At 38.8% G+C, this 25,701-nt stretch overlaps 2 protein-coding genes across 2 annotated transcripts; both read right to left on the bottom strand.

Moving 5' to 3' along the window:
• Nucleotides 1-8,134: 8,134 nt before the first annotated feature.
• Nucleotides 8,135-17,894, bottom strand: prkg3 (protein kinase cGMP-dependent 3). Its single transcript, XM_053337022.1, has 22 exons — nt 17,708-17,894; nt 15,605-15,694; nt 15,372-15,434; nt 15,125-15,245; nt 14,765-14,931; nt 14,482-14,595; nt 13,875-13,980; nt 13,640-13,703; nt 13,316-13,393; nt 13,105-13,193; nt 12,270-12,335; nt 11,998-12,045; nt 11,832-11,873; nt 11,624-11,735; nt 11,328-11,464; nt 11,137-11,226; nt 10,307-10,448; nt 9,690-9,853; nt 9,164-9,280; nt 8,854-8,916; nt 8,617-8,692; nt 8,135-8,440 (listed from the first exon to the last, which is right to left on the bottom strand). Exons 2-22 carry the CDS (start codon nt 15,690-15,692, stop codon nt 8,354-8,356), a joined length of 2,034 nt encoding a protein of 677 aa, XP_053192997.1. The 5' UTR covers nt 15,693-15,694; nt 17,708-17,894; the 3' UTR covers nt 8,135-8,353.
• Nucleotides 17,895-20,413: 2,519 nt separating this feature from the next.
• On the bottom strand, nt 20,414-25,348 carry LOC128377265 (phospholipase ABHD3-like). Its single transcript, XM_053337184.1, has 9 exons — nt 24,696-25,348; nt 23,191-23,351; nt 22,902-23,084; nt 22,551-22,596; nt 22,011-22,123; nt 21,722-21,895; nt 21,594-21,642; nt 21,331-21,496; nt 20,414-20,944 (listed from the first exon to the last, which is right to left on the bottom strand). The coding sequence occupies exons 1-9, from the start codon at nt 24,813-24,815 to the stop codon at nt 20,727-20,729; spliced, it is 1,230 nt and encodes a 409-aa protein (XP_053193159.1). The 5' UTR covers nt 24,816-25,348; the 3' UTR covers nt 20,414-20,726.
• Nucleotides 25,349-25,701: the final 353 nt, after the last annotated feature.

Here is a 25,701-nt window from a genome sequence, read left to right as displayed (position 1 = left end):
CCCACACAAGCATTTTCACATTGCATCCTCCTCTTTTCCCAGGGTGACATATTTTAATTAAGTCCGTGGTTCGCTTCAAAATCCCTGCTCAAGCATAATGAATGTATCTATCCATTCATAATGGCAGAGATGTGCCTCATTAAGCCCATTGATTTAACATTGTGATTATTGTATGCAAAAGAGCTCAATTAGCTCAGTGAGTATGCTGTGAAAACAACTAGACTATTGAAAGCCACTGAAACAATGTCATAAAAACATGATTATTTACTAATCATAGTCATAATGATAATAAAAAAAGAATTAACAGTGTCACCATGTGGTTTCAGAAAATGCAAATAAAAATGTGCATCAGTGGAATCAAGATCCATTTGTCATAAACCACAACTTTGGTTTGGATTTTGCCATTTGCCTAAAATTTGTGCATGAAAATCTTTTTTTAAATGAGACACATTATGTCTAGACAAACAAAATAAATTGTTTATTCTGTCATTTCAAAATTTCTAATAAAAACCCATCTGTACAAAAAACTTTCAGTATACATGAGAGATCATGCAGAAGTGCACATTTTGAATAAATCAACCTGATCTCAACAAGTGTTGCATGCTACTTTAAGTGCTACTTCCAGTGTTTATAGATCAGGTGTGTCTTTAATCCCAAACTTTGCTTGCAAAATGGCAACCATGTGTGTTCATTATGTTAATATGTTAATGTGGGCATTACCCCTCAACTCATAACAAACTTTTCAGAAGGTTTAGAATAAAACATTTTATATCCAAAAGCAAGAGGGTCAGTGTTTTCTTTGAGTTTACTTTCACTTTTTTATTAACGTCAAGAAATTCAATGAAAAGACCGAAACCAGCAAAGCATTAGTCTGTAGCAATACATTGAATTCTCTATCCTGCTTGTGGCACTCCCATTGGTCCCTACTGTAAACATAAATCTTTAAAAATGACTCACAAATATATAGTTTTGTTTTCAAAAATACTTTTTAATTTCCTTAAACATATTTAAATATATTAAACATATTTTTCATGGAGAATTTTACAACATTTGTTCCAGATAAACAGCCTGCAGCTGACTGTTCTGTGCTTCTAAGTAATGAAGGACACAATGATGTTATAATCACATGAACACAGTGACAGACACAGCCTGATAATGCTACAGACTGGCCAACTGAGTCAGAAGTTACAACATGTTCTTCATGGCTCACAAACACAGCATGGACCGAGAGAGCTGCTGCTCATGAGTCAATGCGCTGACACCTGTACCTTTACCTTATAAGCTCTGTTGCAATAGGACAACTTTTCTTCAAAATACACAAATGCATCATGCAACATAAAGACGAAACCCTCTCTGATCAGGGTCTGTGACAGTTTTCCTAATGCAAGCTGACAGGTTACTTAATGACTCTAAAGATAGAGAGTGACATGCTGCGTCACCTTCCAGCCTCTGCCCTGTCAGACAGACAGACAACCATAAGCACATCCTCGCATTACACTGAGAGGACATTACCCATGACTGCGCTCTTCAAATGGGAGTCAGTGTGATTCACTGCTGTGAGCTTATTGTGGACTGGCTTTGTGCCGGGAAAAAAACAACAATCTGAGTCCTGTGTTGGCTTAAGAGCAACGTTTTTCAGCTGTTTAACATGCAAAACCTACACACTAATTTCATTTAGTAAATTCAGTAAAGTAAATGTACAGGAATTGTGTCTCAGAATATGAAAACAGAATATGAAAACATTTTAATGGGAAGCAATGATGAAAATACCAAGGAGTAGACTATACTGCTTGTAACTATATTAGTGAACCCTGCAGTATCCCAAAGTATCCAAACTGCTGTTTGAGATATATTTAGAAGCAAAAAGGAGTATTTTGTATTCTACAGACAGATGACCAGCCTAGTTTGGTTAGTTGATGAGTGATTCTGTCTGAAGTGACATCAGAGATAAAATGGTGATTCAGCCACCAACCACCACCATCTCTGGCTGGAGAGGTACATGATGAGAGCAGCGGTTACCTCACACATTGAGCGAGAGCTGGAGCTGTGTGTGGGTGGGTAGTGTGTGAATTTATGTGTGTGTGTGTGTGTGTGTGTGTGTGTGTGTGTGTCTCTGTGTCTGTGTCTATGTGTGGAATAATTTCATGTGACACGTCCTCTGCAGACTGTCTAATTTTACAGTATTATTCAGCTTATAATTGGCCTCATAATGTCTTTCCCTTTTTCTCTTTTTTTATTTTTTGTACTTCAGTTTCTTTGTAACTATTAAAGGAGACATTTTAAGCTCATTTCCAGCTCTACATTTTTATTCTGGGACTCCAATAGAGTAGCTATGAATAATTCACAGTTCAATAAACGCCATATTTATTTTATACTGGCCCTTCATGCAGCCCCTCAATTCAGATTGATGCAAGTCATGGTTCATACCCTCCAAAACATTTCTTTAAAATGCCATAAGATTAGCAGAGCAGAGCAGTGAACGCATGCACTGTGTGTGGAACAGATGGCCGTTAAAGAAATCATGAGCTGAAAAATTAGAAACCAAACGTTCAGAGTAGTCTGAAGCTGATGCCTCTACATGCATTACTTTGACCACGTTTCATGAACATCTGACATTGTTACATTATATATGACATCACAGGTCCCCTTTAAGCAGCACTGAGCATTGCTGCTGTTACCACAAAAACACACTGTTGGATAGAATAGAGAATATCAGCTTTGGAAATACAGTTCAAGTGACTCTATTGTGAGGCAGCATGTGGTGTTAGCATGTGGCACCCAGCTGTTATTGACTACCTCAGCTGAATAGGTCTAGTGTTGCTGCCGATTCATGAAAAGGGAGGACATTTGAAATTCTATGAAAGTCAATCTGTGCCCTCCATGCTCTATCTTGTCTAAAGCCTTAAAGCAAGCCTACATAACCTCGGCTGAACAGTAGACACTGTGCTTTGGAGTAAGTGCTATGAACTGATGGTAAATGCCAGTGTGAAAATAATAACAAGTAAAAAAGGGTAACCAAGTCAGTGCACACAACAGTTGTACCAGACCAAGTTATTGTAGTAGCAAAAACAGCATTGTATTGAATTGAGCAAGGGAAAATTACTTTTTGGTTTTTTGCTTTGAAAATATACTTTGATATTTTGCAATATTACACAGAGGTGAAATACCACTCTCATGTCCATGTACTAAATATGGAGCCAGAGCCAAGAGACAATTAGCTTATCATAGTATAAAGACTGGAAGATGGAGTAAACAGATAGATAATTAAAGTGCTGTGGGACATTTTGGGGAATACACTTATTTGCTTTCTTGCCAATCGTTAGATGAGAAAATCAAAACCAATGTCATGTCTGTGCAGTTAATATGTGACTTTAGCTAGCATTTTCCTGTCGTTTCCAGTGTGTTGCAGATAGGATATCCTCTCATGCTGAGAGGATGAATGACATCCTAACCTTTACTACTTCAATACTCCCTGTGGAGCATGAATAGATACAGTTAGAAAATATGTCCTTGATAAAAAATAATGACAGCAACCCAATCACATGGTTATTTTTATCATATCTTGAATGCTATTTGTAGTGTGTAAAGCAGGCATGCTCAAAAATACATAGAATTATCCTTAATGCACGAAAGAAGGTGAATTATTGCCAGTCCATACAATTTATTAATTTTTCTTTCTGATTATGGACATTGCACCCATTCATTTCAGTGGTTATTGTAAAGTCCCTTACACTTATGATTATCTCGTCACCATTTGACCTCTAAATCCTGCAGATGTCTAGTAAGAGGGTGAAGCATCTCTGGGAAGCTGTACAGCCTGAAGTCTTTGCCCAAGGCCATAAAGTTGACTAAAGCTCAGCTCTGAACAGATTTCTAGTCCATTAGACACATAACAGCACAGCAAGGATGTCAGGGTGTTTCAGTGCCCTTGAAATGTTTTGGAAACTTGCTGCTGCTGCTAGTTTCTGTTCCATCTCTTTGAAATAGGTTGAAGGAATGGGTCTCAGGTCCTCCTTTAACAATTCACAATGTATCAGAAATACAGACAACTTTCTTTCAAATGTTATAAAGGGAAACTGAGGTATTTTCAACCTGGACCCTATTTTCCCATCATTTTTGAGTGATCAATGGGGACAACAAGTTTTGAAATTTGTGCAGTATTGAATGAAGGTGCGTTTAGCCGGCTGCTGCAAAATGGGCTGCAATGTAATCCAGGGTATTTTGGAAGGGCTCCAAAAGTAGACCTTTTCAGCGGGCACTGAGCTGCTGCTTTGAGGTTCTTTTGGCTAAGCTGCTTCGAGGGTTGGAAGGCCAGGCTCAAACGGAGTTGTTGATGTCAGGGATGTTAATGTTTTATTGATGTTATTATATGTTATTAATGTTGAAGTTCAGTTTTGTTTGACAGTGTTTTTCTTTCTTGTGTACTGGTTCCTTTGACATGTTTGCAGAGGAATGCAGTCTTCATGCAATATTGATAGCTAAGGTTAGTTCGGTTAGCAGACTCTCACAAAACCCAGAAACTGCCCAGTGCTAACATTGAAAGCCAGCAAACTAATCATTGGTCAGATCTTTCTGCACAGAAACAGAAACCCATTCTGACAATTTGAACATAAGTGGCCAAACTGAGCTTAAGTAGTCAACAAAGCAGGTGCAATCAATGATTAATCAACACAGGTGTAAACAGTCTAATTAACTCCAGACTGGTCATTAGAGAAAATCCACCCAGAAAAGAAGAAAGACCAAGGCCCTGCTGTGGCACAAATTATCTGCTTTCCTTGGAGGTCTAAGACTGGAGTCAATCCCCTCACACTGAGTTCAGCAATAATTTCCCCCACAGACCTGAAGATAGAGAGAAATTCACAGAAACAAGTCAGGGTCAGACACCTTCTTACCTTTGATTGAACTGTTTTTTCTGTGGAAACCTTTGTTTGATCCTGTCAGGGTTAACACCCATATTCTGTGTCTGGAGATACATTGACAGCAGTGGTATGATAAGATACTCTGATGTAACATGTGAAACATACAATGCAAGACATACGGTTTCAGTTCCAAATTGTTTCATTTGCAGATAATGTTTCATTTACATCTTAACAATATTGTCCTTCTCTATGTTATCTTTGATTGATGGCAATCTCTAGTGTCTTAGGATAATGTTAACTGCAAATCAAAATATGAATTATTATTAGTAGACTGAAATGTACTTCCCATTCATATATACGAGGAACAGGGCAAGCCACATTCACTTCCATTGTCTAGTCAGGAAATGTTATATGTTATATTAATGTTTTATAACAGTGTTTAATTCACAATTTTATGGACTGTTTTCATTAGCACCCTAGCCAGCTAATGTTGGCAATATTCAATTGCATAGTGTTTTTATTGTCAGCAAATTCCACAAAGGCACTCAAATCTACAGCTGACAAGTCTAGCTTGTGTAGCCAAAGCCTAATAATAGCTTATTTCTCTGTGCCATAGAACTTCATTGTTGTCCAAAACTATTGAAAGTACAAAAAGGAGCCACACTGTTGAATTGTGTGACATGTTCCTTCATTACCATGAATATGGGCACTGTTGTTTATTTTGAGTCAGTCCAACACAAAGGAGATTTGAAACCAGATGGTTTGTTACACAGAACTAACTGAAAAGTCATTGGTGAAAACTGGAATAGGGAAGTCCTTTTCAAAAAAGCAAACATACTCTCACCATCTATCTATCACCATCTTGCCTTGTGAGGCAGCTGGATTGTGACACTGACTGATGGTTCAGACATTATTGCATAACTTGAAGCCTGACAAGATGGATTCCCGCTTGTGATATTGTGATGTAAACATACACCAATCCGCTGCTGCAAAGACTCCCAAAATGTGTATATTAATGCATGGCTGAAAATAATCTCCAACAAATGTACTCTTGGAGGTATATGTTTGGGACCTGTTTATAATTATTCACTTCTTCATTTGGTACAAAATGAGCTCTGGGCAGTCAGGAAGTATTGAGAGACAAATTAATGCACTATTGGTTTTGGTGTTTTTTGGGATTTGTTGTAAAAAATAAATCAAATATATATATAGAATTTACTCTATCCTGTTTACTCTGTTTCTTTGCTGCCATATGCACTGCAGGTAAGATAAGGCTATTGACAAACAACTGCTACACACAGGACAGCAGGAAACAACAGTTCACCACCATACTGTATATCCTCTGCACAGCTGCTGTCATTGCTGTATGTGAGAAGACTGAACTTTGTATTAAACTCTGGACTTGAAGGTATCTTGTATTTTTCTGCAGGAGGGAAACATCTGGTAGTGTATCTTTCCCCAGTGGAAAGTATGACTGCTTTCATGTGTTGTTTTCTGATCTGATGCGGAAAACTGGTCTCAGCAGGCAAGTCACAGGCAACAGGAAGGAACAGGAGGACTCCTTCCTCATGCCTTACAACCTGCTGCTATGACAGACAGCTGTACCCCTCCAGACCATAACAATTCAGCTGCAACCACTGTCAGGTCCATCAGACTAAACCCCTCACACTGTCCCAAGCCATTTTTCTCTCTGATAACATCTTTATAACCACAATACACCCCCCCCTCTCATATCTCACTATCTAAACTCAAAATACTTTTTATTGCTTGCTGTTGGAAAAATGTGTGTGATTTGACACATGCTAAAATCTGCACAACCCTTTAACACATTTGATTGCATTGCAGTTTATGTGGAAGTACATCACACATCAAACTCAAGTAAACAGGAGCATTTTTATTTACTAAACAGTCATATAGAAATTCATCAGGATGTTCCTTTATGATTTTTCAAAAACAATCAAGGTGCATGAAAATAGTCTGCATGTAAAAAGGAGGCAGATATTCAAAAACAGGAAAAACCTCTCAAGGGAGGCTGTTTGTGATAGTTTATAATAAAAAATCCAACTTTAACAATATTCAAGCATTTAAAAGAGAGAAACAGGTTTATCTTTAACACTAACATACAGTAGATCCAAACAAAAATAAACTTGTACAACACATAAATGAGTATTGATTTTTTTCTTCTTCCAGGCTTGTACAGATTGTAGCGTATTTTTTCAAGCCTTAATTCTCAGCTAGCAAGCATTTGGACTTGTGTTTTATTCTAATCTGTACAGAGTGTTAAAGGGATGATGTTATTAACACATCATCAGGCACCAAATCTCCCTGCACTGACTTTGGAAACAGAATTTCCTGGCATCTTGTTTGAACACCTAACATCACATATTTTGGCCTCACGCCATGTCACCTTGATTGTAGACTCTGTGCAGACACAGAGCAAAACAGGAAAAAGGTGTTGCTGTAGTGTTCTACAGTAATTTAATAATCTAATTACAGTTTGAACTTTGAAATGGATTCTGTTTTTAGCCATGCTAGAGGTCTAACAGTCTACCACTTCACTCCCAATGCCATCAACAGTTTGTTCACACATTCAATCCTAATGAATGTGGTGCACCATGAAGTTAACATTTGTAGTTCAGAGGGAAATATCTCGACAATTGGATTGATTGTTATGAAATTTAATGTAGATGTTCAGCTGTCCTCATGGATTTATTCTAATAACTTTGGCAATCCTATGACTTTTTCTCTAGTGCTTCCAGCAAGTTAACATTTTTGTTACAGATCGAAACTTTTTAATGGATTGTACAAATATTCATGTCCTCCTCAGGATGAATCTTACTGACTTTGGTTATCTTCTAGCTCTATCAGGATATTTACATTTTTATTTTCTATTGAGATAACAACTACTACTACTACTGGATGGATTGCCATGACATTTGGTTCAGACATGCATGTCCCAGTCAGGATTAATTGTAAGGACTTTGGAGATCTTCTGACTTTTCCTTTAGCGCCATCATCAGGACAACATTTTAAGTTTTGTATCGGACTCAACTGTACGTTGTGTTTAGTGCTGATTAGCAAATTTAAGAATTGCTAACACAAGATGGCAAACATTACAACCACTACACATCAACATGCTAGCATTATCTCTGTGAGCATGGTAACATGCTGATGTTAGCATCAAGCTGCTAGCATGACTTTAGACTTTTTGTCTTATTTTGATGACAAGATCAAACATTCTGGACATTTTAAGGCTTATTTTCACCAATTCAGTCTCTAGATGCAGGCGCGTAGCCAAAGGTGTGTGTTCACCTCCCTATTATGATTCTAAAGCATATTATTTCAGTAGATTCAATAACCTTGTTTTGGCTCAAACTGAGGTTAATCAAAGTCTTGAGAAAGCCAATTCAAGCTGGCAAGATCTTTTCTGGTGTGGATCAATATGTGGATGATTGTGGCAACTCCTGAGGCCTTTGATCCTTAACCCTCAGAAGTTAGAAGTTACGGTCCCAACCAGAGAATTCCTCTTCTGCCTTCGCCAGGTCATAAGCGAAACGATCAAAGTTGATATAGCAGGGGCCCTGGAGAAGGAAAGGTAAACCATGACTAATGAACAGTAGTAAGACGGTCCTAAAAAATGAATAATACTTAAAATTACAACACAAAATCCTTACTGCAAGTGAACATGCAGTGATCTCTGGTTCAGATTTCCTTAATTTACACAACAACAAAGCACTCAGCTAATGGTTTGACTTGCCTTGCGTATGAGCCGGACTGTGGGAGCATCGAGCTGACACATACGCAGCTTGTGCCAGTTCATACTGCTGAACCACCTGAAGTGAAAATATGAGAGAGATTATAGGTCAAAGATGGAGGGAGTGGGGAATTATCTATGTAGACCTGACTTTCTCAACCATATCTTGGGTGTTAAGTGATCTTCTAACCCAAGATATGAGGTTAGGGTCATTTCTTCATGAAATGTTGCCATGATTACCTATGATGCCGTATATCTTTGATGCCATTCTTGGTGTTACCTAACCTCTGACCTGGTCGAGGTCTGAAAACAAAAGCACACAGCCAATTCATTCATGAGCTTCCACTTTTCAAGAAAAAAATGTACGCATTACCATACAATGAAATTCATGCTCTACACTGGGATAACTATAAGATATACCCAAACTTTTGTGTAAGTTTCACATGCATATTCCACTTTGTTTTATGAATGAATAATTCAGCCAATACATTGAGTCCATTTTGAATGCATATTATCAGTGTACATCATTTTAATCATTCATTCCTCTCACCTGCACAGCTTACTAATGATGGACTTGGCTGCCTCGCTCAAGTAAGGAGGATACTTGAGCACCCCATCCAAAATCTTGGCATAAATCTTCTGAGGCTCCGAACTTGAAAAGGGGGGGCTGAAAATATGAAAAGAGATTTTAAAACTTTAAAAAGGGGCCTTGAAACCAACCAATCAATCAGTTGCTGTTTGATAATCTGAACCTGTGAGTGCTTAAACTGAATTATGAAAAAAGACACGGCTGTGTTTCACCACTGCAGATGTCATATTTCTATGCTGCCATCTACTGGTTAACATAAAGCCTTAACATATATATGTATCAGCTCACTTCATTTTTGTCTGTTATCACCTAAAATTCTCATTTTGCTTCAGAATTTAAGAGTTTTGATCATATACTAATACAAGCTCATGAGATATGAACCCTGTAAGACTGTCTGCCTCGAAACAGACAGGGAAAATGAAAGGTTAGGTGTTTTACTCAACAACTTATTTTATTAGTATGAGTAGACATGTCATATAAATAATACCTTCCTGCCAGTAGCTCAAAGATCAAGACACCAAGGGACCAAAAGTCGACTGCGAAATCATGTCCCTGGTTCTTGATGATCTCGGGGGCCATGTACTCAGGAGTACCAACAAATGAGTAGGTTTTTTCACCACGCACCATCTCTTTAGCAAAGCCAAAGTCCACCTACAGACGCACACACACAAAGGGAAGAATATTTAAATAATGGACATTATTATTTGCATTGAAGCACCATCTGTAGGTATAGCCTCTTGGTATGGAAACTGTGAAAAGGCCAAAAAAGAACAACCCAAAAAACCATAGAAACACATGTTCAAACACTCCTGACAAGTATCTTGTACTAAGAGGTTAAAGATTTGTCTTTATATCCTTGTGAGGACCATCAAACTAAATACCTAAACCCAGCTTTTATCCTAAACCTCAACCTAAATCCAAATCTAACGCCAACCTTAAAACCAAATTTTAACCCCGTCCTCTTCTTTAAGCTCTTTGAAGTTTTGAAGACCAGCTAAAATGTCCTCACAACACTGGTTTTCAACTGAAATTAGTTGTCTCAAAGACTCAAAGACAAAAAGACATGCACACACACACAAACACACACTCACACAAATGACTCACCAGTTTGACGTAACCCCTCACATCCAGCATCAGGTTCTCAGGCTTCAAGTCTCTGTACATGATGTTCTTCTTATGCAGGTAGGCATAGGCCTCCACCACACAAGCAGTGCAGAACATAGCAACGGGTTCATCGAAACGCCCTCTGACAAAATAACCACAGAGACAAAAGAGGATAAACTACCACTCTCAAACACCTTCTTTATCTGTTGGTTGCTTTCAAAGCTTTTGTATCCTTCAATCATTTGCTGTTATTGTTCTTTTCTTCTGCCAGGTCAATAAAAGCTCTTGGCAACTGAAGTTTGTTTTGTGGTTGTCACTCTAGATTGCTTTGGGTAGCACTGTCAGCTATAATATATTTCTCTGTGTCAGACAGTGGCAGCAGCAGTACAGTAAATGCAACTTCAGAATGTCAAGCTGTGATCTCAAGATGAATAAAAACTTAAACCAAAATGAATCTAACACAAAAACAATTCTTCATCTCTGTCTCTATCACAGTATGATTTTAATACATTTGTAAATGAAAGCTTCAGAATCTCTGTATTTAAAGTGACTTAAGCATCAACTCAACAAGTAATTAACATTAGTGTTGGCTTGCTGTCCTTTAATCATTGGTCATTTATTGTTTTCAGCACAACACATTTGTATCATTGTTTCATTTGTGTTTGAAACTGTGCTCTCATTCAAAAAAAAATTGACTGTATCACACTCCTGATCCTGTGTAACAGTTTACCCCATGGCCTTGCTTGAAAAAGACAAAATATCAAAATAAGGAAATGAGAAACTCTCAAAGTGTTGTCTCATTGTGATTTTTTTTGGCTGTGTTTTCTCACACTTCTTTGAGTTTGGTCCAGATCTCCCCACCGACACAGAACTCCATGACCATATAGATATATCGTGAGTCTTTGAAAGCTGCATGAAGCCTGACGAAAGAGTGAGAGAGAAAAAAAAGACACTTTCAAGTTCTCTGTCCCTTGCACAATGTAATTAAACAATTTCAGTCAGCATCCTTCATTGGAGGTACCTGACGATGAAGTCGCACTGGATGGATTTAAGGATCTTCTTCTCAAACAGCATGTGTTCCTCCTGTCTCTTTGCCACAATGTGCTTCTTGCTGACTCGTTTCATGGCATAATATTTCCCATGGACCAGTGTGGTCATCTGAGCAATAGCAAAAAATAATTACTGATCAGTACTAAGTTATCAGAGCTAAATGTTCGGAAGGAAACTTCAAATATCACACACAAATACAGCATTTTGTGAAAGGTTTTAAGTCAGTAATTATCTTAAGTGTGTCCATGCAAAAACAAATACACTCACTAGCTCAACACGGCCAAACCCTCCAACTCCAAGGGTGACAGGATCTCCTTGATATCGACCCTCCTGGTACAGCACAGGGAGAAGGTCCTTAAACTTCAGAGTAGAGCTGGGACTAGAAGAGACAGAGAATGTAACCGATTTCATCAAAGATTCTAAAACTAATTTGTGTGATTGATATGACAGCGTTTCATCTTTATCAGCCTCTCACCCAGACTTTTCTGGAGCCTTTGCCTCCTGCAGCACTTTGGAGCTGGTTGTAAAGACAAAACAAAAGTCAAAAAGTAAACAGGAGAGTCCATTACATTTAGATTATATTATAATCTCACAAGATGGAGGAAAATAGAGATGATTATGAAGTGTTTTATAGCACATACTCATCAAAAAGCTCCAGGTGCTCTATGGGGATTGTCTCTTCAAATACCCTGAAGAAAAAAGGCACATTAATCAATCTATCTGTCAATCAGGAAATTGCAAAATGCTCAGCAGAAAGCAAACACAGTGCAAACAAGATGACACTGACAGAAAACAGATCCACTGGAGGAAGTCAAACATTCCCTGCAGGACCAGCAGCTGTCACTGCAGAGTCTGACTAAACAGGAATATCACATTCGTTTAAACTCAGAATTCAATCTCGAGTCAAACTTACTCCTTGTCTATGGAGAAGCAGGTAACAGGGCCGTCAGCAGCGCAGGTAGCAGTTCTCAACACCTCGCTGCAAGAAGAAAAACATTTCACATGACAGCCCTGGAAAACAGGATGTCATTACAATATATATATATATATATATACTAGAGGGGTAACTGAGGGGAAAGTTTGTATTAGCACCTGAAAACAGTGCTAACAGTGACAGTGACATCTGTCTATCTACAGGATCATGGCAGACTATGTGTTGGTATATATATGCTTTTCCAACACATACATATATGTTGATACAGAAAAGTTACTTTAATATTACATATTAATTCATTTCTAGACTGCACAATTCAGAAACTGAAATACCTACAAATAAGACAACACATTTAGTGGCATGAAATCTGATTTGCAATAAAAAAGCCAATATCAACCCAATGTTTTTATGTAATTATACTTTTTCCTTTTTTTGTTTTTATGCAGTACTTCAGACACCCACAATGGCCCACTACAACTTTACTACAAAAGATTAATTTGTAAGAGTTGTAAATGTCCAAATTTTGCCTAATCTACCCCAAATTGGCTGCATATCTATAGCAGTTTGCAAATGTGTGATAATTTGTGCTACTGTAATAAGAGGTTTTATGTAATTTATGGAAACTTTCAAGATTCTGCTCAGTGCAGCAGCAGAGGGATTTGATCTTTGGTGACTGCAGATTTAAAGATAATCGGCAGGTTGCACAACTGGAACGTCAAGGATGAGAGCAGCCGAATAAAGTGCAACGGAGCAGTGGATGTTGCACAAGGCTCTTGCAAATGTCCTCAGGCATATGTTGCGTTGCCATGGTTACCGTATGAGGGCCTGTTCCCCGAAATGCTCCCCTTTTCCCATTCTACGAATCTGCTTCTGATGGCCGTTCACGTTCTTCGACACTAGGACCTGAGGTGGGGGGACACATGTGAGAGGGAGAGAAAGACAATGAGTGCAATAAATGCATGTATACTCATAGGCTAGTATTAAATTTAAATATAAGTATGTGCACACAGTAGGTACCACATTACCTCTCCTTTAAGGATGATGTAGAATGTGTTTCCCTCGGATCCTTCTCGAACTATAACATCTTTGTCCTGGTACTTCACCTGGAAAAAGCAAGAAAAAAGAGGCAAGAATGTAAAGATTATTTATCATGTGTACAGAAATAGTTTATTCCAGGACACTGAGATTCAAAATATTAACATTATACGAACAAAAAAAATTTGACGGCATTCATATTTGAGTTTATTCAATGTTTATTCAATTCAAATTATTTACTTAATGATTTGTATCACATGAACGGGATTTGTAACACTCAACATTCACAAGGTAAGTACAACCTAAGTACTCACCTCCTCCATGGAGTCAATGATTTTGGATAACTGGGCATCATTTAAGTCCTTCAGAGTACGAGACCTGTGACAGCATGAAAATATAGCTGTAGAGTTATAAATAAGAGGTGTTATATGGTCCAGAAAAGGTACCAATACTGCTATGGGAGGGTGACATGAAAGGAAATAACAAAAGCAAGACATTAAACTCAACTAGCTGAAGAGATCTGTACTGTTGCTCAGGCTATAAACATACGTCTTCAAGAAACCCATGAGCTGCTCCCGTTTCTTCTTGGACTTGTTCGTTATGATAGTCCTGTAAGTCTGTCGCTCCATGCACCACAAACGCACTTTTGTCATTGCTGCAACATGAGCAGAAGTTAGTTAGATTAAAATGAAGTTAAGGCTTTAAAGTCTAGTGAGTGCAGTAGTTCAGGGATGAAAGCAGAATTTCCATTTATAATTTAATAGAATTTCTGTTTTTTATTGAATGCTAGAAAACTGTACATCTTTTTTTTAGATCGTTTTCTATATCCACATCGCATCCAGTGCACTCAACATCTGTTTCTTTCTAAAATCTTTGAGAGGCATGGGCTCTCCTGATCCCCAGTCTGCTTTGACTCTTTGTTATTAGGTTCCTCCTCATGACTTCACTCACAGGTAGCTGAAGCTACAGCAAGAGAATTACAACAGACAGAACATCCCTTTATGTTTGTCTCTGTTGTTTACAACCAGTGTTAACAGCAATATGCTGGGCTGAGGTCCCCATGGGGGAATGAACATACACACTTGTAGTATGAAGATAAAGAATTGCAGCATTTTATCTGCATATAGCAGCAAGAGTCATCATGACAGGGGCTGACCTTTGACTGTCGCTGTCCGTTTGCAGTTGTACAGGATGGCCAACTCCCCAAACACATCACCACTGGTTAGGGTTCGGAGGTTCCGGCCTGCCTGGGTGACACAAAGCTCACCATCTAAAAGAAGGGAGGGTAAAAAAAGATTTTTATTACATATTTTTTTACCAGTGTGTTTTTCATATCGAAATAGAAAGTCAAAGAAGATCTCTCAATTTTAAATGCAAAGAAACTGAAGCACATGCAGACAGAAAGACACACATTAACATGCACCCAGATGTGTCCCCACCTGCCACTATATACATGCTGTCTCCTTCAACACCCTCTTTAATGACTTCATCCCCGGGGCTGTAGTCAAATGCCACTAAGAGATCCACCATCATGGCTATTTGCTCATCATCGAGACGGCTCAGGAAGTCATTCTTCTGGATGGCTTTGACGATCAGACTTGTCTCGCTAGAGATGGAAGGTAAAAGAAGTCATGATGATTTATGTGATTTAAGATCAATTTAATTCTTGGGGGGCTCCCATGCAACATAGAAGCTATTCATACATTATGTAGGTATTTGACATGTTATTAAGAGACTGTTAATATAATAAAATGTACTGAAATGGGATAATTGTCTTGTCAGTTACAGTGATGACTAACCTGACAGTTTTCTTGACCCCGGTGCGTGCAATGTCCAGGGTTTCAGGGATTGGTTCGGAAGAGATGACAGCTGCACGGCTCTTCCTGAACTCAGGTTCATTATCGCTCTGGGAGGGACTATCTGAAACAGACAAACAGTGGGGAGCACAAATGATAGGTTAGCTAAATGGCTGCCATGTTATATCAAATTTCCCCTATATCAAGTGTGTGTGTGTCTCTGCCCCTGGTGCCCATAATGGCCTCTTACCAAGCTCGTGATATTGACCCTGCAGCTCCTGCAAAAGTTTTTCTTTCTCCTGGAGTCGCTGCTCTGTGAGGATGAATCCAGATACATATGTTTAGTTTGCAAAACATCTTGAAAATCTTGATATGGTGTTGCACTTCCTGTAATTTGTTTCCATCATGGCTTTACATGAATGAAAATGTTACAATAAATATTTGATTGTATTAATGTAATTAAATATATATTGTTGTACACACCCAAGTCTTTGTTTTGCCTCTGCAGCTCCTGGTTAATCAGACATTGCTTTTCTAGCTGCTGCCTCAGGTCCTCTAGTTGCGTCTCCATGCCTATAATGGAAAAAATACAGCAAAATAAAGATCTACAGGAGGAATGAAGAAGATGAGAGACAGATGAACTGCAGCACAAACAGTAGCAGGCAAGTAAGAATAGATTTGAACAATGCATCTGCACACAAAGCCCCAGATATCACATTTAAACTGCATGTAACTTTGCACACTGTTTCTTTGATGTTATAGTATCCAGGCTTTTTCACAAGCCACTGCTTGCACACAGCAGGAGCCCCACTGAATAATGCACACTAATGATGGACAGTCAACAGGGTGCTTTCTGAACGCTGTCACATCCTGTCAGCTTTTGCTAAAGATCTATTACTGTTCCTGAGACACAAAACCTGTCCAAATTATACCAAAAAAAGGCCTCATGGTGGCCTTTTTGCAGACTGAGGGTTTATGTCTGTGGTTTTGTTATCTCATCCTGTGTAATAATTTGCAACATTAACAATTGCTGCTCTATAATTCAGTCTCTAAGTGTTGAGAATGGAGCTAACCATTCAACAAAAGTCAATATCTCTTTATCCAGGTGATCTGTTGACAAAAGCCCTGGTAACGATTTTCATTTTGCCGTTCATGCAAAGATGTTTATCCTTCTGTTGACTGGCCAAACATTACTGTCAATATAAAAACAAGGCCATCTGTTACAGAATCAATTCACAAAGCACACACATCAGTCCCAGTGAAGTCAAGCCTGTGATCGCTGTGTTCGTCACGTGACCCCAGCTACCACTCCCTTACCCTGAACATTGGACAGCTCGGAGATTAGGCGCAATGTTAAGGCGAATCATAAAGTCATGGTGCAATAAGCCATCAAACTGTCACAGGGGAAATTGTTTTTTTCACTATTAAACACCACTGTGTCTTTGATACAGGTGTGGACAGAAGGTGATACTGACAATGAGTGGGATAAAACCCCCTTACAGCATTGCTTGTCACCTATATTGGATACAATATTTTCCACAGCACCAATGATTTACAATCAAAGGAGTGAGATTATTAACTTCAGCGCATAATTCAAAGCTGCAGTGCCAGGAGTTAATGGGCCTGTGTCATAGGAAAGACAAAGCTTTGACTGTTAGGGTTACAATCATTAAAATTCTACAGGGAGCGTAATGGCAACAAAAAATATGTCACTACATGGTGCACCTACTTTCCCTGAGGGTGTTTTATTAACCTTTCATATTCAAACACAGAGAGCTGTGCACAAACATAATTGGTAGGCTTTCTTGGAACTTGCAGCCATAAAAGAAGACAAGTTATATGATAACCATTACTGGCGGCTGGTCAACATTTAATAAAAGGGAAACAACTCTTAGTTTAACTCTACACTTTCAGCCCGGGGCATCTGTGATTGAAACAAAGATATTGTAGGTAGAAGTGCGCTGCTGGTTGTGCATTGGCTGTATATTGTGTGTGTATATGATTATTATCACTTTTATTTCAAATCAGTCATCCATCAGATTACATGGTGGAAAGCTATAACCCTCTCTTTATACAGCCTCGTAAAGACTATTAAGTTAAGGACAGACATAGTTGATTTTTGCTCACAATCTTTAGAAGAAAAGACACAAATAAAACAAGCTATTTGTGTCTGACTTTCAGCAGCAAAGCCGGAACATGATGCCAGACTGATCACCAGTACACTTATACAGCCAGCCTACTGTACACGCCATACTGCCTTATAACTAATTCATGGCCGTGTGTACGATAGCTGAATTCTCATAGGAAACACAAACCCGCATGAGAGTAGTGTCTGGCGCTCTTCCACTGCATAATAAGATTTCTGGCACATGTGAAATCATGTTTTTTACTTAATAGACTTATAATTAAACCATCTGACTGTTACAAAAGGCTGTTTCACTGTTCACAAGCCTTTAAAGCAAAACATTCTGTACTTTAAACACTCCAAGCCACATGACAAAATGGGGATCTGGAGCACAGACTGAAACACAGCTGCCATGACACACAATACTCAAAGACACTATGGCATGTAGGAGTCACACTCACCTGTAGACTTTGTGTGGATCAGAAGAGAAGATGAGTGAGCCTATAGAGGCCGCATGGATCATAAGAGCCAAATAATCACCCTGACCTGCTTATAATATCCACTTGCAGCCGCAGAGAAGTATTCGCTGTGTGAACGATTTCTGCGACCTGCTTGACCCCAGACTGACTACAGACTGGACACACCTGAGTAGACACCAACATACAGTCTGCAGTCTCTTTAGCATTACTTCTTCTTCTTCTTCTGCGCTTGCTGCAGCCTTTCTCAGCTCACTTCGCCATGTCTGCTCTTCAGCTTTTACTATTTTCACTTCTCTCTTCCTCTCTCTCTCTCCCTCTCTCTCAATCTTTCCTCTTCTTCCTCTATCTGTCAATCTCAGCATCTCTGGTGTTGAATCATTAACTATAACCTGAGGCTCCTCCCATCACACCATGTAGAGGAATATAGAAGTGAAGGAGGAGGACTGGTGTGAAAGCTAAAGTTGAGGTGTAAAAATCATGCTCAGCTGACATGATGCACAGCTTTAGTATGATTTCATGGCATTTTATTTAGGATTATGCTAGTTTCTCTAACAAAGAATGTGTATATTGCTAGTTTTTACATTGAAAGCTAGGGATTTGACAATGGTACATAAATTCCTGTTGACGTAGAAGACAGATACCTGAAGAAATAAAAGTGGAGGCATGAGTAAACAAAGAGAAATGCACTGTAAGAGATGACAAAAAAGGGTAAGCGATATGAGGAAAAAATAATAAGAATAAAGTAAACAAAGAAATTATTTATATATCTTCTCATGTGCTTTCTTCCACCTTCTTCTACCGAGATATTTTTGTCAACTACAAAAGAGAGGGTTTTGTTTTGGAACACAGCCTTTTTACTCCAAGATCATAATGAGGGCCAAGTTTCCCCTGAGAGTCACATTTGCCCACCTGACAGCTGGAGTTGAGGTGAATTATCGAAGCTGAGGGCAACCAGGACATCTCACAGATTATATCTGGCAGAGCTGGAAAGTTCCTACTTCATTAGGTCTCTATTTTTCCACAGGGTAAATGTCACTCAATGTTTTCCAGACCGCAGCATCATTAAATGAATCTAAATGAGGCTGAAGGGTTAGCATTGTGACAGAGGGCGTTGGCCTTTATTGTTCACTGTTAATTATTGATACCCTGTCTGGTTAATCAACGACATTAATGACCCACCACTCTGCAATAAAAGGGCTCGGATTGCAGCTGCACCAGGAGGAAGTTGGTGACAGGTAGTGTATATGCTATGAGAGTTTTCCATTAGGACTGACATTTTTAGAGAGTTTATAAAACAAAATAAACCCAATTAATTGCTACTGTTGATCACAGCTACACTTGACAAACAGAAATATATCATTAGAGTTCCATGGATTTATGGGGGTAAATTCAGGATACAAAATTACAAGCTGAAACAAAAACTCTGTATCACTGTTCTTTTATTCAAGTGTAATTCAGTCATTTACAATCTAATAATGCCCATATAGGTCTTTAAGTGAAAAGCCTCAAGTGATATTGCAGTCACATTGCACACCGTGATTACAGTCCATATACAAGTGAAAATGAAAAATACATTAAAAATACACAGCAATTAAAGGCATGTACATCTGCAGAGTTGATGAGCAAAAAACAGGTGATTTCCTTTTAAAAATACTTCACGCTTGTTACCTAAAAGCCAAACATTACCACAATCTTTACATTCACTTTTTTGTATCATAGCTGAAAGCACCTCCTGTTAAGAGTCAAGTTTTAAACAACTGCACCTATTGCTAATAACAATCAACGACCAAATAAATACTTGGCATTGGCACAATCAAAGTGGTGTGTGTATGTGTATTACCAGTGAGCTTGTGGTGATGCACACACATAATAACTTCATGCTCAGGACTGGTTTGAAAATACATTCAGTACACATTGATACATATACTGATCAGGTCCTTGTAGAAAGCACTTAAAATCAGTTTACTTATTCAGGACAAATGTCCTCTAATAACTATAAAATTGCATGTCAGAATTGTATCATCAATCTCTCTCAATTAGACATTATTTAAATAACAATGTGAGTCAGTGACAAACAAAAAGGAAAGCTAAATAACACACATACAAATTCAGAACCACCAGATACTGAAATTCTCCACAATTCCTCAGGCACCACACTGAGCTGTACTAAACTGTACATGTCAGTGTCTCATTTACCTCTCAATACACATATTTTGCATTAGAATCTAGTATTCTGCTATAAATATATCTTCTTTTTTTACATTTAATTGATTCCCTTTTTTTTGCTTTAAAACAAAAGAAAAACAATGAGGTGGTAATCTTTGTTCATAGACAATCTCTTCATATACACTACAGTGTATATTATACAGTGTGGGTGTTATTAGTTTGAGATTGACAGCTCGAGCATTTGAACCTTATGACCTTAGTGCATGGTATGTATTGAGAAATTGTGTGTGAAGTATACATGCAGTCTAAAACATAATCCTTTAAGGCGTCTTACACTTCAAGGAAAACCAAAGTAGCACAAGACTAAATAAATGTTTACATCAATCAGACAATATAACTATTTTATATTAAACTATTTTTTAAATAGCACTTTCCTTACAGGAAATAATTTTACATTATTTTCAACATATAGATCTGTGCAGTTGGGACGGCACTGATTGGACAATTGTGTCAATGATTGGACATCAGCTTGTCAGTTTGATCTAAATGTTTTAAAATACTTGATGTAGTAGTGTTCACAGCTTGATTTCGGAATCGTCTACTTTTTTTAAACCTTAATTGCTCGCTGAAAGAGAACCTGAGACGAGACGGCGAGGTAGATTCACATAGCTGCAGTGAGGTCATGTGATTGTACAATACAGTTGGTCATTCTCTACGCAAGCGACCAAGACATTTCTGTGATAGCAGCATGCCATGCAAAGCTAAGCGATGGAATTTGTTGTAATCTGTTGTTCTACTGCTTCACTTGAATTCATTCATGCAGTCATTCTGGTATTCAGCAAGAAGATGAGCTCATCTCTTCTTCCTCGATGCAACAAGCTTTCTTGATGTCTGTCGGGTGTTCAAAAACTGCGTGGACGAACTGGCTGAACAGGCGCTCCATGTAGCTCTCGCCACGCGGAAACAAACCCTGCAGGAAGGCTATGTGTCCACCGTGGTCCGTCATCACAAGAGCAACGTTAGGCAGACCTTGGACTGTGGTCAAGGGAAAGGCTGTGAGGGGAGGAAACATATTGTAAACAGTCAGACTATCCAAAGCCAAAACATTAGATAAAAGACTGAGACTGAAACATATGCCACAAAATAGAAGAAAACAAACATTATTCCTGCAATAAATAAAATTAGGAATAAAAAAATAAGACCAGCTGGCCAAAGTCTAAGGCTGTAGCTACACCTGTCTTTTCAGTGTTTGCATTCAGTCACACCATTATCTAACTTTTTTACTGGGAAGTAAATTTCCCGAAATATTGATATATTCCTTTAAGTGTTGACTGATAAAACTGGCCAGACTTGTTTGGGTCTGATGCATCTAGTCACAAAAGTTAGCTTAAAACATGTTAGCCTAGCACTACTTCTGTCTTCTCCCACTGTCCACTCACCATGCTGAGGGGAGAAAGGATCATCAGCAGCATTGAGACACAAGATGGGTATTGCTGTGTTGGGGAGTTTTCTTCCTGGGCTGGCATCGCGGTAGTAGTCCATACAAGATTTATAACCAAACAGCAACGAGGTGAAGCGTTCGTCAAACTGCCGGATAGTACGCGCCTAGAAAGAGAGGGATCGAATGAGATGAGAAGAGTGAAGACAATCAGGGAGATTAGACAAGATGTAAAAGATGTAAAAGTAAAAGAACGGGTCGTACCTTCAGCACGTAATCAACATCCACCACTTTCTCCAGAATCTTCCTATGCCTGTGAGAAACAGATTTTTTAAAAGCTGGAATGGACATCAATCATTTTTTAAAGCTGAATTGAGAACCACTTGTCTGACCTGTTGACAGCACGACACAGGCCACTGGTGAGGTATTTGTTGAACAGCAGCCAGTTGAGCGGTTCTTCCATGGAAACAGAGGACTTCTGCGCATCCCAGGGGACAGAGATGGTAAATCCTGCCACCATACCTGACTCTGTGCGCTTACGGGCCAAGTAGTTTAATAGTAACATGCTGCAAAACATGACAACAATTGGTAAGGTGAATAAAGGAAAGCAGGAGAAAGGACGGAAGTCTAAGATAAATTAGACCCGTTTCTCAGCCAAAGTAAACCTTTTCACCAACTCACCCTCCCATAGACACACCAGCACCAAGCACAGGAGCTTTTGGATAAAGTCCTTTGACATGATCCACCACACACTCAAGATCTGAGGTACTGGCTGCGCAGTAGGTAACAGGCGTCTGAAGCAGGCAGGAGGGCAGAGGAGGACACATGCAGTTACATGCAGTGTTGCAGTGCCAGCTTTTGTCTTTTAACATTTAAATTCGATTCAAAAATCAACCATGCCTGATCCCATCTCTCAATATTTTCTGACTTCTCTACCCTTCTGTCATTTTATTATGTTTAATTTGCATATAGCAAGGGGCAGATTTTAGGCACTATAGCATCTGGCATCTAAATCACACATACTGTCAATCATGCACAGTGGCAGAAATGGGTCAACTTTCATATTAGAAGAGCATCTCTACTTTAAGTCCTGCACATTCACAAGTTAAACCAATTTTGACTCTGCAGTAGGCAAACAAGCACAAAGGTGTGAAGCTACTTCAGAAATTTAACAACCTCACATGACGGGACTACAATTCATTAAGTAATCATTGTACTTACAAGCAACTCTTCCCCTCCAAACCCTCTATTGTGGAAGACCACACATCTAGGAGAGAACAAATATATGCAAACAGCTTCAGCAACAACTGAACCTTTCTTCTCAAATATAAAAACAAAGTAAAAGTAAGAAAACATTCTATACTGATAGAATTATTGACTTTAATTCATTAATTAGCTGAAATTTGAAATGAATTCAATGTGTTGCACCAATTAGGACAGACAGTATAAAGTGAATTAAGTGAACATCTAATTCAGTGCATTCAAAGTGTCCTGCTTACTTTAACTCCTGAATTTTTAATGATGTTTAATCATGACCTAGTGTGAGGAGACGAGCGAGCAACATGTACTGACCTGTAGCCGTGGCGACTGGCCTGGCAAACAGCATGGAGCACGTAGGATTGCTGACTGTTCCCTGTCAGGCCAGGGAGGATCAGCACTGTGGGGCGAGTCGAGGATTCTGGGTAGGCCTTACTGGCCTGATTGTCCAACCAGTCCAGAGAAATCTGACCACCATCAACTGTACGGATGAGCTCACTGTGAGACGAAGTGAGAAGAGAGGACATGTACGTTAAGGACAATGTTGTAGATGAAAACATGAGTGTCAGCCAGCAAGAGGATCCTAACAGAAGATTCTTCCTACGTGCGATAAGCGACGGCAGGTCTGGACTTGATGAGGGCACAGACCAGGGTTTGAAACCGGCCTCCCCAGCACCATGGCGTGGGACTGAATCTCTCAGCCACCACAGGACAGTGCTTGTGGAGGAACACACTGAATGCCTTGCTACAAACCAGGGCTGGTGTCTGAGAGGAAAAGAAGTTGAGAAACAGACACTGTTAAATTCACACCTGCGACAGACTGAATAATGCATGCAGAACAAGACGAGTGAGGCGGAGAAGTATGGAGGTTCAAAAACGTGTGTGATGTAGCAAACGGTAGAGCGTTCTGCAAAACAACTGCTAACGTGCAGACTATGACATAGACAAAACATACAATGTGGTATTACTCTTACCATAAACTGAACGTGATAAGTGCTGAAAGAATTAGCTGATTAACTGATTAATCAACACAGACAAAATTGTGTTAATCATGTCATTAGCCAAGCTTCAGTGTCAAACATTTGCTGGTTCCAGCTTCTCAATTGTGAGAAATTGCAACTTTGTCTGTTTTATATCATTGTAAATCAAATCTCTTTTTCGATTTTGCATCTGTTGAACACCTAGAGTTTTGGAATACTGTAAGGTAAGATAAAGGTAAAGGTACTTTATTTGTCACACATACAGTTGTACAGTGAAATTCAGTCTCTGCATTTAACCCATCGTAAGTACTAGGAGCAGTGGGTTGCCATTGTGCAATGCCAGGGGAGCTGTGATGGGCATTTTTCACTGTTTTTTTTTTCTTCATATTCTACAAACTGATTTTTTGTTTACTTGACAAAAGAATCAACAGATGAATCAATAATATCATTTAATTTCCCTATTGAGCATTTTTAAGCAGTAGATTTAAACACATTACAAAGTAGTTGTAAGCAAATATTAAGTATTTCTATAATATATTTGTCAACAATGGCAATAAAGAGATATTAGATTACATACTCAAAGCATTCATTTACAGGTTATTTTAGATTTATTTTTTTTATAAATGAAAATATATCATTACATATGATTACTGTGACCTTATCAAGCATTCATTATCTCTTTATATGTTATAATAGCTTCGTATGCTGGGTTATAGTTGACAAATACATTAATAAGAAATTGAAAATATCTTGCTTATGTCTGCATTATAGCATATTATATTTAAGCCTATTCATCTTTCAAATGCTGCTTTTAAATGAAAAATAAGGGTTGTCATAGTTATCTGTTAGCAAATTAGTTACAGCCCTTAAATTATGTAAGATAAAGCACACTGTCAAACATATGCATCCCTATGATAAGCTATAGCTCATATTAGATTGTGTCATTGTTGAAACAGTGCAACCACCCAAAACAAAAGGTGAAGGTGGGAAGTGGGAAAGATGTACTAAAAAATCAAATAAAGTTGAACCAAGATATGATTTTTTTTAACTGAATTAAATTAGAAATTAAAAAGAAATTAAACAGAACAGAACAGAGTGGACGGTGCTGTTCAGTCTAGCGGAGACTGACCTGACTCTTGCGGCCCCACAGATAGTACAATGCGGCCGTGAGGGAGCAGAGGAGTACTGTGTAAGGTCTGGAAACACACTCCCAACATGTTCTCCATACCTCCAAATGTGACAACAGCATGGCAACGACCTAAAGCAGCTGTAATAAAAAAGCTAAACCCGCAAACCTGACGTGATGATAATGTTAAATTAGACCGACACAACGGGACAAACAGCTGACAGAGAGACGTATGGTTAGTTCCCGGCGGCAACCTGCCTTCATCACCGCCGTCTAACGTTACGGATGAGATCTATAGACGATCCGTTACTCCCGGTCGTCCCATCGGCTCAGGGCAGAAGGTGGAAGCAGGTATCCACCTTCGAGATCTTATTTCACAGGTGTGTTTTCTCCGGAATAGGAGCTGCTGCTTCCTGGTTAGTGAGCTCACAGCTGCAGATGATGTTGAAACACCGTATCTGTTTACGGTGTCACCTCAGATAGCCTACATGACACATTATCTTTGAATCACTAATCGTCTATTTCACTGCTGTACAAAATACCACGACAGGCTTTAGAGTAACTATTTATTTTTTCTCATTTTATGCGACCAATATTTTAATAATTTGATTTCCTCAAAACTCTTCTTCTATTATTGTTTATGACCTTCTCCCTAATTTCCCCACTACGGAAAGCAACGTAGGTCATAAAGGATGTGTCCCTCAGTGTTATTTCCTATTTATTGCCTTACAGTGCGAAGAGGAGCTGCAATGTCAAAGTCCAGTCAATGGTCCGCCCTCACCATCACAGACTTATGTGCGCATTACTGCCACCTTCTGTTTAGGAGTGTAGACCACAGACTATGAATCCTGTCTAAGAAAATCACATTCTGCTGCATGTAGCTACCTTATTTCAGTTGCATGCAATATGCATATAATATATAGGCCTATATATATATACACACTTTAATATGTGCAATAACAATATCTTCTCTGGTATATTACCACTCAATACCAATATTACTCTTGTA

Source organism: Scomber japonicus, chromosome 17 (genome assembly GCF_027409825.1).
Source record: "Scomber japonicus isolate fScoJap1 chromosome 17, fScoJap1.pri, whole genome shotgun sequence".
Lineage (NCBI taxonomy): Eukaryota > Metazoa > Chordata > Actinopteri > Scombriformes > Scombridae > Scomber > Scomber japonicus.
Note: the sequence above shows the minus strand (reverse complement) of the source record. Positions and strands in the feature narration are given on the sequence as shown.